The sequence below is a fragment of the Podarcis liolepis genome, assembly GCF_965112155.1.
Source record: "Podarcis liolepis genome assembly, chromosome: 1".
NCBI lineage: Eukaryota > Metazoa > Chordata > Lepidosauria > Squamata > Lacertidae > Podarcis > Podarcis liolepis.
In genome coordinates, this window is record NC_139554.1 from 107,491,690 (window position 1) to 107,515,129 (window position 23,440).

Sequence of the window (23,440 nt, forward strand, 5' to 3'; positions counted from 1 at the left end):
GCATTATCCTTTCAAATGTATCAGTACTGGAGGGCTGATGAGAGAGTCAGGCTGATTCCAAGCTGTATAAAAACTAAGCACATAAGAGTGCTTAATTCACATGGGACATTATATATGACAGAACGGGGATTGTACAGAGCAAACAGATAGGGATTTTAATTAAAGTAGGCATTTGAAAGCTACAATCCCTGTGCACACTTACAGAGGAGTAAGCCCAACTGAACACAGCAAGACATTGCATTGGGCTGCATGAATAGAATGTATATCTCCCTATAGTGTTCCTATAAGTCCTGTGGATCTGACATCTTACTCAGGACTGCTTTCCCAGCCTGGATGGAGAGGTGCCACTCAAAAGATGAGAGAGTAGAGAAGCCAGTAGGATGCGGTTGAAAGACCATGTGGGCTTTTACCGTGTCAAAAGCTCCCAAATGTTCTTGTTCCTAGAGCCACGGCAAGATGGGGAGGAGTGTAGCTCAGTGGTAAAGCACTTCTTTTTTGTAGAAAGTTTCAGGTTCAACCTCTGGCATCATTAGGGTTGTGTTCACACTGCCACTTACTGCGCACACACTGCGTTTCCGGGGCTGGGTTTTTAATCCATGTTCACACAGTGTTATCCAAAATAGATATTTAACCTGTGCTTTGTTATAAGGCGGGACACGGGTGGCACTGTGGGTTAAACCACAGAGCCTAGGACTTGCCAATCAGAAGGTCGGTGGTTCGAATCCCCACAATGGGGTGAGCTCCTGTTGCTCGGTCCCTGCTCCTGCCAACCTAGCAGTTCAAAAGCACGTCAAAGTGCAAGTAGATAAATAGGTACCACTCCGGCGGGAAGGTAAACTGCGTTTCCGTGCGCTGCTCTGGTTCACCAGAAGTGGCTTAGTCATGCTGGCCACATGACCTGGAAGCTGTATGCCAGCTCCCTTGGCCAATAAAGCGAGATGAGCGCCGCAACCCCAGAGTCAGTCACGACTGGACCTAATGGTCAGGGGTCCCTTTACCTTTACCTTGTTATAAGGCACTATGGTTCAATGTGTTGTTTCTCAAACTGGTTTCACACTGACCAGAGCCCTTAAGCTGTTCCTAAGTTATCTCTAGCCTATACATAGGGCAAAGACATCCCTGCCCCTCAACACCCTCATTGGAACGAATTTGGCACAAAAGAAGCTGGGGGGGAAGATCTGTGAAATGAACCGCAGAAACAAGGCCGTAATGTGAACACACGCTAGGTAGTGCTGAGACTGGGAAGCTCCACTGTCTGAAACCCTGGACAGCCATTGCAGACAATCCTGAACTGGATAGAGCAATGGTCTGACTCAGTATAAGGCATTTTCCTAGGTTCCTACCTAAGACTGCGAATGCCTTTGTGACATAAAAACCAGCAGGCCACCCGACCACTTTCCCCATTACACAATGTTGCATGCAGGCAAACCTGTGGCTCTTAAGACTGGGGAGAAAAGGAGCAGGGCATCAGTCTAGGAGGCAGAGAGAAGAAAACACATGGAGCAGCCTTCATGAAGCTGGTGACCTTTAGCTATTTTTGGACTGCAACCCGCCCCCCCCCCCCAGCTCCAGCTAGCAGGGAAAGAAGGAGGGAGTTGGGTAAGGAAGACCTGAAGGAATAACGGGCAGGCACAAAGGGTTAGGGTTAAGGCAGCTTCTATATTCACACCATTTGGGAAGCATCATGCAGATAAAATATGCAAGGGAAAAGAGTGGCACCAAATATTTGAGAGAAGTAGGGTGGTTGTTTTTAAATAATGGAATAATGCTTGTGACAAGCACAGCGGAAGAAGATGACATCATCTCCTGTACATACCGTATTTTTTGCTCTATAAGACTCACTTTTTCCCTCCTAAAAAGTAAGGGGAAATGTGTGTGCGTCTTATGGAGCGAATGCAGGCTGCGCAGCTATCCCAGAAGCCAGAACAGCAAGAGGGATTGCTGCTTTCACTACGCAGTGATCCCTCTTGCTGTTCTGGCTTCTGAGATCCAGAATATTTTTTTTCTTGTTTTCCTCCTCCAAAAACTAGGTGCGTCTTGTGGTCTGGTGCGTCTTATAGAGCGAAAAATACGGTTTTTTAATCAAACTGCAAGCTGATGTTGACAAGAAACTGGAGAGTGGGGGAAAGGCAGGCTGCTGTATTAATGCACATGAAGAAATAAGCAACCCCCCCCTATTAAAAGTGGAGTGGGGAATGTTTTTCAGCTCCCCCCCATCTGGGGCAGGGGGCACATACCAGTGGTTGTGGAGACTAAAGGCCAAAGCAGAGAAAAAGATGCGTCTCTTACCATTGAAACAGTAGACATGGGTTCTCACCATGCAAATGTCAGGCCTCACCTATACACCTCTACACCACCTTTCTGGGCAAGCAAGAGGACATTTTTAAAGTTCGAGGGCACAGCCTGGGAATGGGAGTGGCCTGGGCAAGAGTTCCAGGCATCCAATAGAGACCTAGAGGCCTGAGGTTCCCCACCCTAGTTTAAAAGTTTCTGAGCACAATTTTTGAATCAAACGTAACTTTAGAATATGTAAACAAAACGTCCATTCGTCAAGCTCTTTCGGGAATCGAGGGTGATTTGCTGCTTTTGTCCCAGGCTGAGTTCACACTTTTGACAGGTAATTCCTTTGTGGTTATAAAGGTACTCTCCATCTGTGAAATTGAGACCAGCCATGTGAAATACAACATTAGCTTTCCTATTGTAGCACTTCATAAGCTCCGAACTTGATTTCACACGCCGAAGCACATTTATGAAACAAAGAAACTGCAAAAAAAAAAAAGCGGGGCGAATGTTGTCACCTCGTGGTGACATTTCCCTGTCACACAGGTGATCTTTCCATGTCCCCCAGAGGAATGGCAAAACGTTGCCTTTAACGGGCATAGACCCTGTCGACCAATCTTGGGAGCTCAAAATGTCCTGGTGGATCTCAAAAGGCTTGCACACTCATCACCATAAGTGTGTCCCATAAACACAAACAATGCAAAGCCTTATACGTTACAATTGTTATTAAACTGGTAATTCCGAAAGCAGTTTGGTTCTCTTCATCTACAGAATATATGTAGGAATGTCTGTATACGTCCAACATGGACCATCAGAAAAGCCTGGCAGTGCTACTCATGATCTTGTATGATTGTTACTAAGTCATAAAAGGTAAAGGTAAAGGGATCCCTGACCATTAGGTCCAGTTGTGACCGACTCTGGGGTTGCGGCGCTCATCTCGCTTTATTGGCCAAGGGAGCCGGCGTACAGCTTCCAGGTCATGTGGCCAGCATGACTAAGCCGCTTCTGGCGAACCAGAGCAGCGCACGGAAACGCCGTTTACCTTCCCGCCGGAGTGGTACCTATTTATCTACTTGCACTTTGACGTGCTTTCGAACTGCTAGGTTGGCAGGAGCAGGGACTGAGCAACAGGAGCTCACCCCGTCGCGGGGATTTGAACCGCCAACCTTCGGCTCGGCAAGTCCTAGGCTCTGTGGTTTAACCCACAGCGCCACCCACGCCCTATTTCCTATTAAATCAGGGATGGAGGGAATGTATGTGCATTCAGATATTGCTGGACTAGAGCATCATCATTCCTGACAATTGGCCATGCTGGCTGTGGCTGATGGGAATTGTAGTTCAGCAATAGCCAAAGGTCCCCACTGCTGCTTTAAAAGAAGCACCCCTCTATTAAACAATAATTCCCCATCCCTTTATTAAATAGTAATTTTAGGATATTGGTCTTGCTTTTTACATTCTTCCTGCTGTTGGTGCCTCCCTCATTTTTCGTTTTCTTTTCCTCTTCTCCTCACACCACATCACGGACCTAAAGAAATTAACTGACTTGGATCACTTTTGGTAGATTCCCATCTTAAAGCTTTTATTTAAGTTTAAGGAATTACGTGGCTGCTTTGACTTGGGCAAATACCGTAGTGAGAAAGGTCAGTTCTCTTCTAAAACAAACACGACGTTTGAAGCATGTTATATTTTAATAAAATTAAATCTTAAGTATCCGCAAAGCATTATGCACATGCAGTATAGACTGTATTTAACACCTATGGATCTTTGAAAAATTTACTCTTGTAGAGTCAGCTTTGGACACCGGATAGACTTACTTGGTTTACTTAGTTAGAAATAAGGTTTACAGCTGTACTCGAAGAGGTGTGCATATATATATATATACATTGAGGCATATATTAGAATCCTAGAATTGCAGAGGTGGAAAGGACCACAAGTCATCTAGTCCAACCCGCTGCAATGCGGGTATCTTTTTGCTCAATGTGAGGCTCGAACCCACAACCCTGAGATTAAGAGTCTTCTGTTCTGCCGACTGAACACTCAATCATACATATATATCTTTAGGAATGCTTCCATATTACACTAGCTTTCTGGGAACTACTCCCCTCTCCCCATTCACTTCAATGAATAGTGTTGCTTCAATATGTGTTTAGGGAATGCATGTTTACAATAAGCACACTTTGGAGCTGCTGTATCCTAGTGCAGATACACTGCTTTTTTAATGAATGGGTCACCATAAGGTTCAATACAGCCAGTTTCTATTTTCCCACTACTTTTGCCTTGGTTCAGAAGCAGGGTAGGGTGGGAGTGGACAGAGACACAGCAGTGTATGGATAGACCTTCTGGTTCCCATAACAGCACGGCTTGTTGATCGGAAGGTCGGCGGTTCAAATCCCCACAATGGAGTGAGCTCCTGTTGCTCTGTCCCAGCTCCTGCCCACCTAGCAGTTCGAAAGCATGCCAGTGCAAGTAGATAAATAGGTACTGCTGTGGCGGGAGGGCAAACAGTGTTTCTGTGCACCCTAGCTTATGTCACGGTGTTCCGTTGCTCCAGAAGTGGTTTAGTCTAGTTGGTCATATGACCCAGAAAGCTGTCTGCGGACAAATGCTGACTCCCTCGGCCTGAAAGCGAGATGAGAGCCGCAACCCCATAGTCGCCTTTGATTGGACTTAACTGTCCAGGGGTCCTTTACCTTTCACCTATTCTACATTTGCATGCTTGCATTTGAGAGTGTGCCAAGGATCAGAAGAAAACCAAGGCTCTACTGAGCCCTACGGCGACCACCCCTTGCCCCTCGCAGTGTGTGGGTACTGCACTAGAATGGATCGAGACTACCCATTGTGCTCCACTACCCGGAAGGAACAAATTTAACATGTAAGGAGTTTTATATGAATGGGCAACTTTGGTGCCATTGTGTGAGAATGCCCTAAGGTTAAAAAATAACCCAGGTGGAAAACCACGTTGAAGTGGTTTATCTAATTGGGCAGAACCCAACTGGTGCTCTTGCAGCCAATGGAAAGAGTTTCGATCCAGTGAAGGCATCTGCTAATGGAGGAAGAGTGGGGGCATTTTTGCTAATTTATCCTCCCAGCAACACCTCCCAAAAATCAGCTGCATATTCAGGGAGTCTCTAGAACATGGTGGAAAGTGGTGGTAGTGGGATTTCAGGAGGAAGAGCAAAATTGCAGGTCGCCTCCTTCCATTAGCAGAGGTAGCTGATGATTGAAAACCCTTCTGATAATGTAAGAACACAACTGGATCAGTCTCTCCCCCCCCCCCCGTGTGTGTAGAAAATTAAGAGAGAGTTCTCAAAACGCAACCATGTCCATTATAAAAAGGAGCCAAATATTTCCATCTCTCAGCTTTCTGCATTGAACAAAAGGAACAAAGTCTTCTGTGTTATGTATAAATTATATTTATTGCATTTGATTATGTTTGAGGGTCTCTTGACAGCTAACTGCCTTTTGTAGGGTGGCAGCTTATAGATACCGATGTGGTTTTAATAAAGAGAAAGTAAGGTTTTTTTAATGACATCATTCAGTTAATGGGGGTGCAAGTCATTGATGATGCTTTCCACTGTGCAGCTCAGTTGCCCTAGCAGTTTTATTTTTAAAAGTCACCTATTTTTGCTAATGGTGTGTTACATGAATGACTTCCAAAACACAGAAGACTTAGCTACTGTAGTCTTTTATCCAAGCTATGGTATGGTTGTGTTGATTATAAAAGGGGGGGAAAGAAGTTCAGTGCCGGAATGGCCACTGTATAATTTTCAAAAGGTAAATTGAAATTTTATTTATTTATTTTTTGCTGGAGCTGCAGAGTAGCTCTTAAAAAAAAAAGTAATTTCTGTGTTGACCATCATTACTGGGTGCTTTTTTTGGAAGGCATATCCGCAGTAAAATAGGGTTTCGTTGAAAACAGTAAATAGTAGTCTCCATGCAACAGATCCATTATCATTTCCAAACATGCAGGTGCTTTTTAAAAAATTAAAAAATATAAGGTGCCTTGAGAATGCTGGCAGCTTTATATTTGGAACATACAGCTTGTTTATATATATATATATATGTATATATTTATATATTTACATTGTTACTGGTTAACCTTACCTTATAAGCTACAAAGTTAGGAAAATATACAGTACTTTTGCATATAATGGTATATCCTTGCAGCCCCTGAGTCAAGTATAGAGGATTTAAATACAAAATAAAAAAGGGGGGAAACCCAGCCATTAAAAGCACTTACATTTTAGGTGATGTAAGAGTATAAAAGGGTTATTTCCCAGGAAGACCAGGATCAGAAACATGCCTATGGAGACCCAAGATTCCTACAGTGCTTAGGGAAGAATCTGGCAAGGATGGGTGTCTGATTTGGTGGAGGTAAGCCTTACGATGATGTTGTTGGGGCAGCTCTAAAGACTGGGCCTGCTCCTGTTCCAGAAAGGATGCCAGGTTGTCTTCTGAGGCTGTGTTAAGATGCACTCCGCTCGAGAGAGATTCTTTGGATTTCAGTTTTGATTTTTCAAGGTCTAGAAATTCAGGACACTGAGAAAATGAAACCAAACAACAGCAGGGTCAGAAAGCATTTTGAAGAGTCCGTTTCTAATGAAAACCTAAAAGTGAAAGTCTCTTTGTGAAAGCTGCATACCCTCCAACACTTCTCTGATGAAAATAGGGACGTGACCTATTCTATAATAATGCTATTTTAAAAAATCATTTATACCCTGCCCATCTGACTGGGTTGCCCCAGCCACTCTGGGCAGCTTCCAACACATATAAAACATAATAAAACATTAAACATTTAAAAACTTCCCTATACAGGGTTGTTTTCAGATGTCTTCTAAAGGTTGTATAGTTACTTATCCCCTTGGCTCGGGGGGGGGGTGGGTCACATAACTCCATACCCTCCAACATTTCTCTGATGAAAATAGGGATGTCCTAAGAAAAAGTGGGACATTCTAGGATCAAATCAGAAACCAGGATGGCTTCTGTAAATCTGGGACAGTGTCCCTGAAAATAGGGTCTGAAATTGGGTCTCTGGCATTATTGTAAGATGTATACCTACACAAATAAACACCTCTACCTTCATAGGCAATAGCTTGTCTAATAGACACAGATAAATTCACAGGGACAATGTTATCAGTAGCTAACAGTCCTAGTGAGTATACGCTGAATCAGAGGCACTGTGCTTCTGCTGGGAACGACTGTGGCAGGGGGCTGTGTTTGTGGGGCTCCCATAGGTATCCCATAGGTTGGCCACTGTGGGTAACAGGATGCTGGCCTAGAGAAGGACCCTTGATCTCACCCAACAGGGCTTTTCTCATGCTCGTATGTGCATGCATCTGATGACGTGAATTCTTGCCCATGAAAAGGACACAGCCGAATAAACCACAGGAAGCCACTGACGTATCTGTATACAGATGCATACCTGTGAAGGACTGAAGCTTCTGTCCGTTTTAATAGATGCTATGGGGTGAAGACTTTGCACTATTCGGACAGCTGGCCTCTGATAATCTGCCCCAGTGGCCACCATGCTATAGGCAGGTGGAACAAGTGCCGATTGTCTCTGCAGCAGCTGTAGGATGGTTTGAATGTCAGAAGTCATTTGGGATTCAAGCCTGGGAAAGTAACAAGAGATCAGTAAATATGTTTGTAGGGATAGCACAGTTTTGGCAAGAAAGAACGAGCCACAACTTGCAGTAACGTCACTTAATACTTGTGAACAAGAATAAACAGGGGGAGAAGATTCCTTATGGCACTCTATGGCAAGCAGTTTTCTTTTACAGAATCAAAGAAGTGTGGAGTTGGAAGGGACACCAAGGGCCATCTAGTCCACCCCCCCAGCTACATCAAACATGATGGATGGCCATCCAAACTCTGCTTTAAAACCTCCAAGGGAGTCTGTTCCACTGTCGGACAGCTCTTACTGCCAGCAAGTTCTTCCTGATGTTTAGTCGGAAACCTCCTTTCTTGTCATTTGAATCCATTGGTCCGGGTCCTAGCCTGTGGACCAGGAGAAAACAATCTTGCTCCATCCTCCATGTGACAGCCCTTGAGATATCTGAAGATAGCTAACGTATCTTCTTTGGGTGGGAGGTAGTTTGCACGACAGCCCACAACAGAGCAGATTGCAGGCAGCTTTTGAACAGCTGGAATTCAGTGGCAGAAGAACGCTTTCAAAGTTTGTGCCTGATCCCAGGTCAGGGGACTAATTTAGCTTTAGGGAAGGAGTAGATCATTTCAGATTTGGTCTAAGGAGGCCCTTTTTCAAATCTCAGATAGGAGCTCAATGGCTGCACCAGTGTGTGTGTGTGTGTGTGTGTGTGTGTGTGTGTGTGGACTATTATAGGAGAGGTTCAGTGGAAGGAGGAGAAAAGGGTGAAGTTTTGTGCCCCATGTTCAATTTCTGAAAGACAAATACAGGTACAGTGGTACCTCAGGTTACATACTGTCAGGGGTTCAGGAGCAGAGACGCAGAGAAGGGAGGAGACAGAGAGCGAGGGGGAGGAATACGAAGGAAGGATGAGTGGGGATGACGACCCGAGATCACCGAGCCTGTCTAGCGAGTCCGAGGATTCCCAGAAGGGAGCGCCAGCAGCCAGAGCAAGGGGGGAGAGCAGGGGGACACCCCAGGAAGAAGGGTCCAGAGAGGGATCAGAAAGCAGCAGTTGGAGATCGGGACCCACGTTCCCAGCCGGGAGCAGCGGGGAGAAAGGGGACCAGATATCGGGCTCCGGAGACTTTCAGAAGGAGGGAGGGCATGAGTCAGGAGTAGTCACGCCCACCTCGGGGAGCGAGGAAACGATCAAGAGGAAAGTGGAGAGTTGGGCGCGCGCGCCAAGTTCAAATGTAACGGAAGCTGGCGCAGTCAGCAGCCCAGAGAGTGAACCGGGTCCCAAAGCCCGCCGCAAGGAGGCGGAAGGGTCAGGGGGGTCCGCGTCAGAAGAGAGTAGGAAGGGAGAGACCCAGGGGGGCAGGAGGACCCAGAGACGGAAGGAAAGGCGCAGGAGGTGGAGCAAGGCTAGGGTATTAAGCTGGTGCGCTAGAGGCGGAGACTCAGACGGGTCTTCGTCGTTCTGACCTAGAAGAAGTAGGGCTGCACGTTGCAGTTTGGAAATGGAACCTGTAATCCAATAAAGACTCTTTGAAACTGAACGCTGGCTGACTTGGTCCTATGTGAGCTGGGACTGGGCGGCAGCCCTGACACATACGCTTCAGGTTACAGATGCTTCAGGTTACAGACTCCGCTAACCCAGAAATAGTACCTCGGGTTAAGAACTTTGCTTCAGAATGAGAACAGAAATTGTGCTCTGGCGGCACGGCAGCAGCAGCAGGAGGCCCCGTTAGCTAAAGTGGTGCTTCAGGTTAAGAACAGTTTCAGGTTAAGAATGGACCTCCGGAACGAATTAAGTACTTAACCCGAGGTACCACTGTAATGCATGTCAAAATAACATTTGATCCTGAACATGTTCAATTTCTGAAAGTGAAATAATATTTATTGGGGACTGGCATGCTCTCCCCCGGTATTACCTGTGCAGGAACTATGAAATAACCTGGATGTACTAGCAAGATACTTTTCTCAGGTAAACAGTTCTAAAACGGTGATCCTAATGATCTCAGGTTAGAGCTGCTGCGAAAATGGATAGGTTTCCCCTTTGTTCCCGCAGGGGTTTCCATGCAAAACCCTTCCTTGATCAATGTTCACTATGGTGGTTGCTTGCTCAACACGCAGGGAATCTCTCATTAAAAGCCTTCCTCCATGCACTGAAGCTCAGACACACAGCAGGGAAATCTCAGTAGTGTTGCCAAGTCTCTGGGACTCCCTTCCTTGTGAAGCCTGCCAGCCTGCCTCTTTCTTAGCTTGCTTCCAGGCAAGCAGAAAAAAAGATGCTTCCATATTTGCCAGGTGTTTGATCTGTCTTAATTTGTATTATTTGGGGGGAGGGGGAGGGTTTCCTGCTGTTGTGGATTTTGCTACCGTTGCTTATCGTTTTATCTCTCTTTTACGAACAGCATTTTGCTACTTTGATGTGGTTACATGTTGCTCTTAAACTGTTGAGAGTCACCTTGGGCGCTTTGTTGTCAAAAAAGTAAGTTAGATTTAATTTACAAATGAAGTAAATAAACACTCACTACACTCTGTCAACTGATCAGAAATCCAAGGAAGTGAAAATGCAGTGGCAGTTTTCACCAGTTCTCAGTTAGAGCCACAGCGCTGAGTTCTCAGGTAAGCTGCTCCACTGCAAATGATTATCCGAAACCACCAAAGGTTTGTCAGGCAGGAAGCAGCAGACAGAGCTCTCTGCATGCTTCCTGCTACCTGCTGTCTTGTAACATATGTCATGTTGCTGCATTTTTTTCTTTTTTTCCACTGGAAATTAGGCCACAGCTATTCAGGCTTTATTGGCTCATAGAATGCAAGGGAAGTCTTATATCGGCTTTAAATTGCTTGTTAAAATGTACAGTACAATGTGCCCAGGAGCACTCGGTGACTAATATAGACTGAGTTTGTCAATTCAGGATGAAATTGCCCATTTGTCATGACAAAAGTGCTGACAGTAATGGAATCCTAGGGAAATGATTTCATTTTATTTTTTTATTAAAAAAATAAAAGGCTGGACAAAGGCCAATTTCCAATTAGATGCAGTGCTGCTTTCTTGCAAGTCTTTTCTGTGCCCGTTTACAAGATTTATTCCACTTGCAAAAGGGAAGGGGCGTGGTCCTGTGAGATACTTTAGCCTTCAGAAACCGAAAGGTCGTGCCAAAGGATATCTTCTGTTTTCATGCCCATTTCATGCCCATTTCTAAATTCAGGGGAAAAGCTACAACCTTTTTGTTTTACAGTTAAGATAGGATCCATTTTAGTGACTGAACTCTAGCAAATTTCTGATGTTTAGGAGCCTATACTCAGCCAATCATTTCAGATTACAGAACACTGATGTACAGTGGTACCTCGGGTTACATACGCTTCAGGTTACGTACGCTTCAGGTTACAGACTCTGCTAACCCAGAAATAGTGCTTCAGGTTAAGAACTTTGCTTCAGGATGAGAACAGAAATCGTGCTTCAACAGCAGGAGGCCCCATTAGCTAAAGTGGTGCTTCAGGTTAACAACAGTTTCAGGTTAAGTACGGACCTCCGGAACGAATTAAGTAATTAACCCGAGGTACCACTGTAATGGGATATTGTTCAGAGTTGCCTGGATTAGCCATCTCCAATATGTTTTACTGAACATTTGTTTTACTGAGGGGCCTTAGGCAGTTGTGGGAAGGCAGGAACCTTCAGTCTCTGCAACTGCTTCATGGGGGCAAGATGGAAAAAGAGTTGATGTGCTCATTAGGCCTGATATTCCTGTGCATATCCTGTTTCCCCCCCAAATAAACTCCACTTTACTTTGTGTGATTTATTCCTAGCTTGCTCCTGTCATTAATATAAAATGTATCAGCTGACAAGTAATCTGCCATAATTGAGGACGACTGCCAAATCATGTACTAAAATTCAGGCTGCAAATCTACACTCACTAACCTGAGAGTCCAGGCCCCTGCCCAAACTCCCTATAAATTGTAAGAACAGTAGCTAAGAGAGCCTATTTATTAAGCATTCATCCTGATTTACTTGCACAAAGCTTACGTAGTGATAAGGCTGTCAGGTTTTTATTGAGGAGTCATTCTGATTTGTTTTTGGGGCAGATACATGAAAATGGGGGTTCATCCTGATTTGCTTGCAGAGTGCTTAAAAATCATTCGTTCATCCTGCACTTCTCATTTCTGTATCATTTCCCTAACTGCAAACAGTTTTCTTAAGTGGATTTGTTGGACGACAACAGAGCTCTTTAATCCACATAAATGGCACAAACATAAAGTTTCAGTATGTGCTTCCTGCAAAATACTGAAAATCTGCAGGTGCCTTAAGCAGGATGTCAAAAAAGGAAATGGGGGTGGTGGTGGGGGACAAGCCACCTTTGGTTCCTCCCCCTATATTTGAAAAATGTAAACCAAGAAAACCCTTTAGTCAACCACAAGGCTAAATACACAAGTTTGCATGTGCAGATAAAAATCCAGCAGATCCAACATGATTCCTGTATTACCCAGTGCAAACCCAGGCTAAGAGAGAAAGAGGAGACTGTTTGACAGCAAATTATGTTTTTGACAATTCTGGGCCACAGATTAATTCTAGGCTGCCTGAAAGAGAAGAATGATGGCAGGCCATCTTCATTACCATCTAGTGAAATCTTGCAGGGAAATGAACTTCCATTAAGGAGAAGTTGAGTGTTTCCTTCCCGATTTGATTAAATGCCTTGTCCCAATGACAAAGAACTCTTCCCCAGAGAATGGGGAATAATAGCTGCCTATCTATTGTTTCCACGGAATATAGCTGGCTGGACCACTTGTTGCCCTGGGGATGATCTTCAAAAACGGCTTAGGAGACACAATATGATTTGTTTACAAGAAGCCTGGATTGTCGCTATTGATTCAGACAAAATTATTTTACCTGGGTGTAAAGCTTATAAACTAGCAGGAAAAGGCTTTGCCACTTTTTTTCTTAATATGGCCCTAAAATTGAGGAGTGAACAAACAAGCTTGAATTATGTTTTCTCTGGTAATTACAGTATGGATTCCTCTTTCCTCTCTTTTAATAGTTAACATCTATATCAGCCCTGGGAACCTGAAATTCTGTATAGAATTAACTTGGAACAAATTGTGTTTTAGAATTGAGTTACTGGGTATAGATATATTGACTCTATTACTGTCTTGGCAGGCGATTTTAACACATGTGGGGCAAGGACAACAAAGAACTCACAGTTATGTTGGCTCTTGAGGAAGATCATTATTTTTCCTTTTTTCCTGCCCTACGATTTGAGGAATGATTAAGTAAATCTTAAAATCCCTCTTCAAATTTAATCTTCAATTCTTAAACAGAAGGGGTCAACAAGATAAATATGGTGACTTTACTTTCATTTGTGCCTTAAGGCTGAGCAAAGCAAATTTTATCTGTGTTCCATCAGATCTTGCCAGTTGTTTTATTGATTTGCTTCCTTTTGCTTACAACAATCAGTGGCTGGTTAGCACTGACAGGGCTCATGATTCCGACTGAAGAAAAACTGACCAGGAATAGGTAATCTGTAATTCAGCCTGAAGCTGTAGGCACCAGAAACCTAAAACTTTATTGTGATAGAATGCACTAGGTCAACTGGGGGTGCTTCTATTTCACAGGTGGGATTTAATCGCATACAGTGGTACCTCGGGTTAAGTACTTAATTCGTTCCGGAGGTCCGTTCTTAACCTGAAACTGTTCTTAACCTGAGGTACCACTTTAGCTAATGGGGCTTCCCACCGCCGGAGCACGATTTCTGTTCTTATCCTGAAGCAAAGTTCTTAACCTGAAGCACTATTTCTGGGCTAGCAGAGTCCATAACCTGAAGCCTATGTAACACGAGGTACCACTGTACTAGCAAATCCAGGTTGCATAATTAAAATTCAATGCTCTTGGGCAACAGATCCAGTCCCCCCTTCCAAAAAACCCCCACACCAATTCTGACTTTTTGCAATAAGGGAAGTGATGGGAAAATACACAGGTATGTGTTGGATAGCAATAGCTTGATGCAACATCAAAATACATCCTTGCAAGGCAATTAGGATGAATGCTTAATAAGAGGTAATCTGGAAACAACCAAAGTCTAATACTTTTGTCCACAACAGATAGTGGATAATCGTAAAGATGGTCTGATAGTTTGCTTTGCAGCCGGTAGTGTGCTCTACTGCTTTGCAGTGCAATCCTATACTTCTCTATTCAAGCTAAAGTCTTATGGAGTGCAATGGTCCTTGCAGATGAGTATAAGACTGCATCCTAAAAGTCCATTGTGGTAAAAAAACCAAAATGATTGTCTTTGGGTATAAAATGACTGGAAAGTTTGATTTCTATAAAACAGAGCAGGTTAAATCATTCCATTATCTGAGGGTTTTCTTTACTGGATCAAGCACAGGTACACTTTTATTTATTCATTATATTTATATTCTGCCTTACTTTGCTGATAGAACTAAAGGTGGTATAGATGAGATTTCCAGGTGGTCTCCCATCTTGCCACTGAGCAGATCCTGACTTCTTCAGATTCAACAAGGTTGCTACACCATATAAGGTTCTTGTTTGTTTGTTTGTTTGTTTGTTTGTTTGTTTGTTTTAAAAGGTAAAGGGCCCCTGGATGGTTAAGTCCAGTCAAAGGTGACTATGGGGTTGTGGTGCTCATCTCACTTTCAGGCCAAGGGAGCTGGTGTTTGTCACAGCTTTCTGGGTTATGTGGCCAGCATGACTAAACCGCTTCTGGCTCAACGGAACACCGTGGCGTAAGCCAGAGCACACAGAAATGCCATTTACCTTCCCACCGCAGTGGTACCTATTTATCTACTTGCACTGGTGTGCTTTCGAACTGCTAGGTTGGCAGAAGCTGGGACAGAGCAACGGGAGCTCACCCCGTTGCAGGGAATTGAACCGCGACCTTCCGATAAGCAAGCCCAAGTGGCTCAGTGGTTTAGACCACAACGCCACCCATGTCCCTCAGACTATGCCCTGGGACTAAAACAGAGCAATCTGTTACTGGGGTCCTGGAATTTTGGAGGATCTATGCATTCCAAAATAAATTGAACCCACAGAATCTGAAGCCTGTGGCTTTCTTTGGCTTTCTTTTCCTATGGCATAATCTCAGAACAAGTTTCTAAAGGCTCTTTTAGGCACCCCACTGGTTACCCCTTCTGTTTTATTAGATGGGGATACCTGACTACTGGTCAGGCCACTGGCCCACTTTGCTCAGTACTGTCTACACTGATTGGCAGCAGCTGTCCAAGCTGTCAGACAGGATGCTAGGTACTGAAGCTAAGACATTCTGCTTGCAAAGCAGATGATCTACCATAGTAGTTCACGACCCTTTTCCATGTCAAAGAGTGTTTTGACATGAGGAATGGCAAGTAACTCTTTAATAAATGCAGGCCCAAGATCCCCTTGGGCAATATTATACCCTCCCCTAAAATCTAAGATGATGAGGAAGCCGTTGAATACATCCTGCACTTATTTTGTTCTATTACCCCAATGATTCTTCAACATCAACTTCATTGGACTGGTCATGTTCTGCGGATGCCTGATTATCTATTCCGAACTTAAAAATGGAAGGCGTAATTCTGGTGGTCAACAAAAGAGGTTTAAAGACTCTCTCAAGGCAAATCTAAAAAAATGTATGAACACCAACAACTGAAAAACACTGGCCTGCGAGTGCTCCAATTGGAGAACTGCCTTTACCAAAGGTGTCATGGGTTTTGAAGACACTCGAACTCAGGACAAAAGGGAGAAACGCGCTAAGAGGAAGGCATGCTTGGCAAACCCTTACCATGATCAACTCCTACCCAGAAGCCTATGTCCCCACTGTGGAAGGACTTGTGGATCCAGAATTGGTCTCCACAATCACTTACGGACTCGCTGTTAAAACTGTGTTCATGGAAGACAATCTTACTCATCTGCAAATGATCGCCAAAGAAACAGCAGCAGCAGCACTTGTTTTGTTCTGTTACCCACCCCCCAAATGTGCAGAATAAATTCTTCTGTTTCCTATTGAAGGCACGGGTCAACTAGTCAACCAGAAGTCAGAATTTTTACATGCAAATAACAAGAGATCAATAATGGGTACATTTGTCTTGGCTGCTGCAGAATAAATCTGGGTAATTCTGCTGTTTATTTGATACTATCTTGTGCTCTGCTTAGGATTGTTTCATTACTCCATGTTATTTTTATGGTTTCAGCTAATTTTTATTTTTAGCATTACTGGCTGAAACAAATAAATGCTGAATACTCTGAAATAGATGCAGTTATATGGTGAATTGTGCTGTATGACTAATCAGCTCTACTTCACTTTATTCTGAACAAGGCTGAGAGCGGTGTTCTTTAACCAACTGCTACCATAACATCGTAGGCACTTAGAAGAGAGAAGTGTTGAAATATTATATGGAGTGCATTAGGAAAAGGAAGCTTACCTATACAGTATTTTGACAAAGAAAACAACTGTTTTCCTTGCACAGTGTGACTAAGTGACACTTATAGAGTTGCTTTTCCCTTTTCTTTTTTGCAGGGTGGGGAACGAGTTTGCAGTTTCTTATTACAAAGAAAGTAGCAAAATAGCTCTCACATCAGACATTGAATGTTCTTGCAATGGAATGTAACACATGCTTCAAAGGCAGCTGACACATTAGGCTACTCTTTTCAAAGAGGGAAACAGCCACACATTGCAAACTTTCATTTTCCGGGAGAAGGAAAAAAACATGGGAAAAGGGATCAGAGGAAATACTTGAGGGCATGGGTAGGCAAACTAAGGCCCGTGGGCCAGATGCGGCTCTATCGCCTTCTCAGTCCGGCCCTCAGACGGTCTGGGAATCAGTGTGTTTTTACATGAGTAGAATGTACCCTTTTATTTTAAATGCATCTCTGGGTTATTTGTGGGGCCTGCCTGGAGTTTTTACATGAGCAGAATGTGTGCTTTTATTTAAAATGCATCACTGGGTTATTTGTGGGGCATAGGAATTCGTTCATTTTTTATTTTTCCCCTCCAAAATATAAGGTCTGAGGGACAGTGGACCGACCCCCTGCTGAAAAAGGTTGCTGACCCCTGCTTTAGGGAATAGAAATAACTGAGCAATGAAAAAGGAACCAAACCTCTTCCTTCAGATGATGGATCAAATTGTCCTTTTTGGCTGAACTTTTGGGGTTGCCACTCTCTTTGGGCTCACAGGCACAAACCGGAGAAACGGTGTTGTCATTATTAATCATGACAGATAGCCAAGGTTTGCCCTTTCCCTCATGTCCCTCCTTACCTGCTGAGCTGGTCTTGAAGCAAATCTAGCCTCTGTTCCACTTCTCCATAGTTGATCTCACTCTCTGTTTCAGAGATGCCCCACGTGACATGGGGCAATGCGGACTGGCTGGATGATTCCTGGTGGCTCCTGCTGTGATCCTCCTCCCAGATTCTTCTGTCGGTGATATCTGCCAAAATATCAGAGTGGAGGTTGGTTATTTAAACAAAGCTACAAAATATGGGAGTAGGCTTTGTTAGAGAATGTCCACAAAAGTTATTTTTCCTTTGTCTTCATGATGATGCTCTAGCCTCAAGTATGAAAAGAAGCATTTATAAAGTGGACTGGTGTGGCCACAGGTTCTGTCATACTGGCTCAGTTATGAGGCTGGATCAGATACAATGTATAGCCTGGAAAGTTTTCGCAAATTTTGTCCCGAATATACTGCCTCTAGGAGTGTATTCAACTAAGTTTCACTCAGAACAGAACAGTTGACATTAATGGACCTTACTCAGTCATGTTAATTAATTTCAATCTGTGTAATACTTAGTCGAATGCCAGACTAGGCCTTGGTCAAATTGGCTCCAGCCTCTTGTGGTAGAAGTAGGGGGAAGGACCTTGCAGAGAACTTTGTAAAAGCCTTGCTCTAAGCAATGCCATGATTTTGCTGGCTAGCTTGTGCGTCATACTTCCAGGGATACATGGAAAGAAAGCAGTCTCGTACCTGTAACTCTGAATATAATAAATGCCCAACCCACATTTTAATGGGGTGGAAAACAATGGGAAAACTACTTCATTCATTTGAGGATGGAAATGCAAACAATACAATACATTATTTGCATTCCTCCAAGAGCTGATTTGTAAAAGACCATCGTTTTTACATGTAAATAAGGTCTAAAAATCTTTTTTCTTCCCACAAAGAAAATATATAGGCTGTAATTCTGGGAAACATCACAAGCACTGCACAGTGGGACAAATGTTTGTGGAATGCCTAAACAAAAATTTAGGATAGCTCAGTAGGTAATGCAGGAGACTCTTAATCTTAGGGTTGCAGGTTCAAGTCCCACACTGAGCAAAAGATCCCTGCACTGCAGAGGGCTGGACTGAATGACCCATGTGGTCCCTTCCGACTCTACAATTGTACGGTTCCATGTTAAGTAAGTTTAACTCACTGCCAGGCAACTAAAGCAGGTGTGATTAAATTGTGGCCATCCAGCAGTTCCTAGACAGTTGTCCAAGTATTCCCAACCACTGGCAATGCTGGATGGGGCTGATGGGAACTGGAGACTAGCAGCCTTTGCAGGGCTGTAAGTGCCCCACTCCTGAACTAGACTAAGGTTTAAATGATTCCATGCCTGGCAATAGAGAATGATGGCGAACCGCAGTCCTGGGAGCCAAATGAACCTCAGCATCCTCTCTATTTGTCTCCCAGGCTATACCACCTCCTCAGCCACGCTTCCTCTCACCAGGCCACATTCCTCAACAGCCCAGCTTCATGTTCTTTTTGAGTCTTTTTGCCTGTCCTTGAACTCTGTTAAGATCTTTTGCTTCTCCGGGTGGAGAGTAGGGAGGGGTATGTGAGAATATACAGCTAGCTTACGATACAGAGGTAAAATCAGCAAACTAATAAACAACCACACATTTGCAGCCATATATTTATAGGTGTTGCAGAAAACAGTGTTTTGAATTAATTCAATTAAGAATGGCAATGAAAACAAGCACAGATGACTGGACCAAACACCATTAACCACAAGAACCACCCCCAACCCACCCCCCGATCAAAGATGATTTGCTCTTAATAACACCACTGAGAGCCCCAGCAAAGGAACAAAGGAAAATTATATTGGTTTGTGTTTGGTCACAATAAAAACACACACCTCTTAAACTTGCTAAATTTAGCCCAGAGTACAGTTTGCACTAGGTTGCCTTGGAAAATGTTGCTATAGCTGCAAAAACACTTTTGTGGCCGCCAAAAGAAAAAAGGTGAGCTTCCCAACTGCAAATGTAGGAATCTCGACATTTTGCAAGAACAAGAACCTGAGGGGGTTCAGCCAGCATTCCGGACTGTAAAAAAAGAAAGACGTGTTTGCTGAATTGTCTGGTGGTGCGAAATGACACAGGAATTCTTCTTTTGAATAGGTATATTGAATTGCACCGAGAAGGGAAATCAGTGAAATGTGCACGCACATGCCTCACTTGGAGTATGAATTGCACATGACACCTATTAAATTGTGCTCACAGTGGATAATGATTCCTATACCACTCCAAATGCCTGGTAGAGTTCGGAAACTATTTTAAAAGGGTCCACTCCTGCTTTTTAAGCACATCCAAGAACGAGTGCTTATCCACGTATCACACTCATCAGTTGCTTTAAAAAGAAAATAAGATGCAAGATTTCTTAATTTTTGTGCCACTTCTTTCTTTCTTTCTTTCTTTCTTTCTTTCTTTCTTTCTTTCTTTCTTTCTTTCTTTCTTTCTTTCTTTCTTTCTTTCCTCTAGTTTCCTACACTTTCCCCCTCCTCTGGCTCTCTCTCCCACCCTCACCCCCCGCCAGTACATTTGTACTGAGTTGTAAGGTTAGTGGCATTGTAGTGTTATGAGAGAAGAAGAGGAGGAGGAGGAGGAGGAGGAGGAGGAGGAGGAGGAGGAGGAGGAGTTTGGATTTGATATCCTGCTTTATCACTACCCGAAGGAGTCTCAAAGCGGCTAACATTCTCCTTTCCCTTCCTCCCCCACAACAAACACTCTGTGAGGTGAGTGGGGCTGAGAGACTTCAGAGAAGTGTGACTAGCCCAAGTTCACCCAGCAGCTGCATGTGGAGGAGCGGGGAAGTGAATCCGGTTCCCCAGATTACGAGTCCACCACTCTTAACCACTACACCACGCTGGGGTGGGGAGCGAGAAAGAGAGTCTTCTCTGTAGTGGCTTCCTGAGTTTGAAATGCTCTCTCCATGGAAGCCTGCCAGGCACCAACATTACCACCTTTTCGATGAGTTTTAGTGTATATTTCTGTTTATTAGATGTAATTTGCCATAGGAGTTCCTTGTGTGCGGCTAATAATAACAACTGATGGTGGTGATGATGATGACGACGACGACAATGATGATGGTGATAGCAGCTCAGTATGGCCTACATCAACTAACAGTTGCTTTTAAGGGTTTCATACAGAATTCATTTCCTAGCCCTATCTGGAGATACCAGGGGACTGAAGCTGGGCATTTTATATCCAAATTATGGGCTCTACCACTGAGCTCTGCCTGATGTTAGGAATCTGAGATTTACAGTTTTCTCAGCAAAACAGTGTCCCTCCCCCCACAAGTTAGACGGGACACTATTAAGGTACAAAGAAACATTAGTGGCACAATAAAACCAAAAATTACAGGAGGATTGGTAGTAAAACTATGTAGAAGCAAAGACCCTGCAAATCAATCGTGCCTTTTGAAGGGAATAATTGCTTACAACAGCCCATGCTTGATGGGATTAACTAGCAGAATGTTATGAATTTGAGCATAAGGGAAGGATTTAAATAAATGTTTCATTGCAAGGTTAAAAAGCATGTTGCTGTATAATTTGCCATGGGCTATTAATTCTGAATATGTTTTTAAAACGCTTGCATGGATTACCTTTACAAGAATGACTCCTTTTGTTAGTTTGAATTCTTTCTGTTGCGTGCATCATCTCCTCAAAACCCAGCACCGCAGTCTTTCCCAGGACAGATGGGTAGCCTATGATCCCAGAGAACAACGGTTTCTGCTCATCATCAATGGATGACACAAAAGATGATGATCTGCTTCTCTTCTCCCCAAAATGCTTCTTGGTGACCTGATAATGTCTGGTGTTATCCACAGAACCCTCATTGTCTTTGTCATAGTCTGCTAAAAAAAGAAACCATTATTGTAAATGATATGAAATTTAGCCTTGTCCTTGGGGTAGCAGGGGGAAAGTTATTATACCATTTAGCAAGTTTGTTCTCTGCTAGAGATAATGGTTCTTTATGTCTTTTTACAGAGAGGGGCTAGCGATTTAAAATGCATTTCCTTCAGCAGATCGTGCGATTCATTTCTCCGTTGGTCTCAAGTGGCTTACAAAAGCCAAACAAAACCAGTGTGTGCAAATAAATAAATCAAATGGGGACAAGAAGAAAATATGTTCTCACAAAAGACTCCTGATCTTTCCCTTTTCTCTCCTTTTCATGTATTTCAAACTGAAATGTCAAGATGCTTCTGGCACAAAAGATTGATTAAGGGTATGGTTTACCCTAAGAGTCTGTAAACTGGTTTGCCGTAATATTTTGGAGAGGTTTCTTCATCTGCTTTCCATTCATGATTACTAAACTTAATTCTGTTATGTGTAATCTTCATACTGCGGAGTCTAGGCAGCCCCAGTGCTGATTTTGTAATCTGATCCCTATACCTGTTTAAGTAAGCTCTGAATGCAGCAGGACTTAATCTTGAGTAAATGTGCATAGGTTGTTGATGCTAACTTAACCATAGCTATTCTATAAACCCACAACTTTGGCCTTAAGAGCTCATTGCGCTCTTTGCTAACATGCCTAGCATCTAGATCCGATTTCTAGATTTTGTGATTCCTCATAGGCAGCGACTGACCTACATTTTGGGGGCCCTGAATCTTGAACTGATATTGGGTCCCCTTCTCAGTCAGCAACAAGGTCTTTATAACCACTGTTATCTTCTTCAGTGGGGTTGTTCCACGACAGATCACCACAATTTTCTTTCATAATGAGTTACGACATCTCAGATTTTGATTTAAATTGCTGTGCTGGATTATGTCACATGTCAAAGTCACTGTTGTGAATTAAAATAAATAAATCCTGTGCCTTATAGTTTCTGAGTTATGGGGTAGGGGAATGAAAGTTAGGGAAAATTAGGGAAATGTTATATACATGCATGATGCACATTTAAAAGCAAATATTTAAAGCGATGTGGACTAATGTTGCTTCTGGGCCCCTCCAGGATTAGGGGCCTTGAAGTTTAAGTTCCATTAGTTTCATAAGAAGAAGAAGAAGAAGAAGAAGAAGAAGAAGAAGAAGAAGAAGAAGAAGAAGAATATTTATACCCCAGTCATCTGACTTGGTTTCCCCAGCCACTCTAGGTGGCTTCCGGCACATATAAAAACATAGTAAAACGTCAAACATTAAAAACTTCCTGATATAGGGCTGCCTTCAGACCTCTTCTAAAAGTTGTGTAGTTCTTTATCTCCTTGACATCTGATGGGAGGGTGTTCCACAGGGCGGGTGCCACTGCCGAGAAGGCCCTCTGCCTGGTTCCCTGTAGCCTCACTTCTCACACTGAGGGAACCACCAGAAGACCCCCAGAGGATCCGCCCCTGCTCACTGGGTGGCGATTCAAACTGAACTCCCCAGACGTTTCCCTCCAAAACCTCTTAGAAAGCATGGGTGACTAAAACTGGTCCCTATTCTAGATGCAGCACCACAAGCAACAATCCTTGCTCTGGCAACAATCTACCTTGCAGGCTCCCCATGTTCCCCTGCAAGAACAGGATGATGGACTAGATGGGGCAATAGTCCAGTGCAGAAGGCTCTTCTTATGCTCTTAAGGATGCCAATGCATCCTGTTCTTGCTGAAAATTCTTCCAGAAAAAGCAGGAGAGGGGAACCTCAGACCCAGGGCCAAATGTGACCCTGCAGGCCTCTCTATGTGGCCCTTGGGGCCTCTCCAGGCCACACCCCCTCCCCAGCATACCCTGTTTCCACAGGCCATGCCCCTCAATGACCTTGCTCCACATCTTCCTTTAGTGTTTTCGCCTAGCTGGAATGTGTCCTTGAACTCTGACATTGCCTGTTGCTTGCCTGGATGTAGGATCAAGAGAGAATGTGTGTACAAACCAGTCTTCTGTACAAAGTCAAAACTGATATTAATTGCTCCACCTACTTTTGCCTCTGGACCCGCACACCACTGGAACGTGTGGATCTGTCTGAAAATGGTCCCCAACCCATGCCTCGTAGCTTGTTGTTATCTACCAGTCTGACAACAGCTCATTCCTGTTTCTCTCCTCCAGACCACTCTGGGTTTCCAAGCAGATCCCAAAGATGCTGCTGAGTCCCTTCAGCAAAACGTTTGGGAATTACTGAATTACGCACAAGCAGGGGATGCCATGGAAGAGGCAAAGCTGTAGCACAAGGAACTGGATCTGAAATCATTTCTGTGTTGTGTTGGTTATCAAGGAAGCCTGAGATTTGATCAAGGCATTTTTAGCACCCTTGCTTTTAATGCAGAACAAAGATTTCTCACGGAGCAGAACTGCACCGTTGAATTAATTGTTCTGCTCCTGGCAAATTAGTGGCCGAGGTACTAGAGAT

The 23,440-nt window shown here is 43.8% G+C and overlaps 1 protein-coding gene across 12 annotated transcripts in view; it reads right to left on the reverse strand.

Annotated features, from left to right (window-relative positions):
• Nucleotides 1-5,887: 5,887 nt before the first annotated feature.
• Nucleotides 5,888-23,440, reverse strand: part of KCNH7 (potassium voltage-gated channel subfamily H member 7) — a 254,188-nt gene continuing 236,635 nt past the window's right edge. For 8 of the 12 annotated variants that reach the window (XM_083493552.1, XM_083493550.1, XM_083493548.1 and 5 more), the window contains 4 exons: nt 20,724-20,975; nt 17,123-17,291; nt 7,703-7,892; nt 5,888-6,819 (listed from right to left, as the gene is read on the reverse strand). In XM_083493552.1, the coding sequence (XP_083349678.1) occupies nt 6,550-6,819; nt 7,703-7,892; nt 17,123-17,291; nt 20,724-20,975 (881 nt within the window). In that variant the 3' untranslated portion in view covers nt 5,888-6,549. The remainder of the gene's footprint in view (nt 6,820-7,702; nt 7,893-17,122; nt 17,292-20,723; nt 20,976-23,440) is intronic. The other 4 variants (XM_083493549.1, XM_083493556.1, XM_083493558.1 and 1 more) reach the window with 1 other exon arrangement.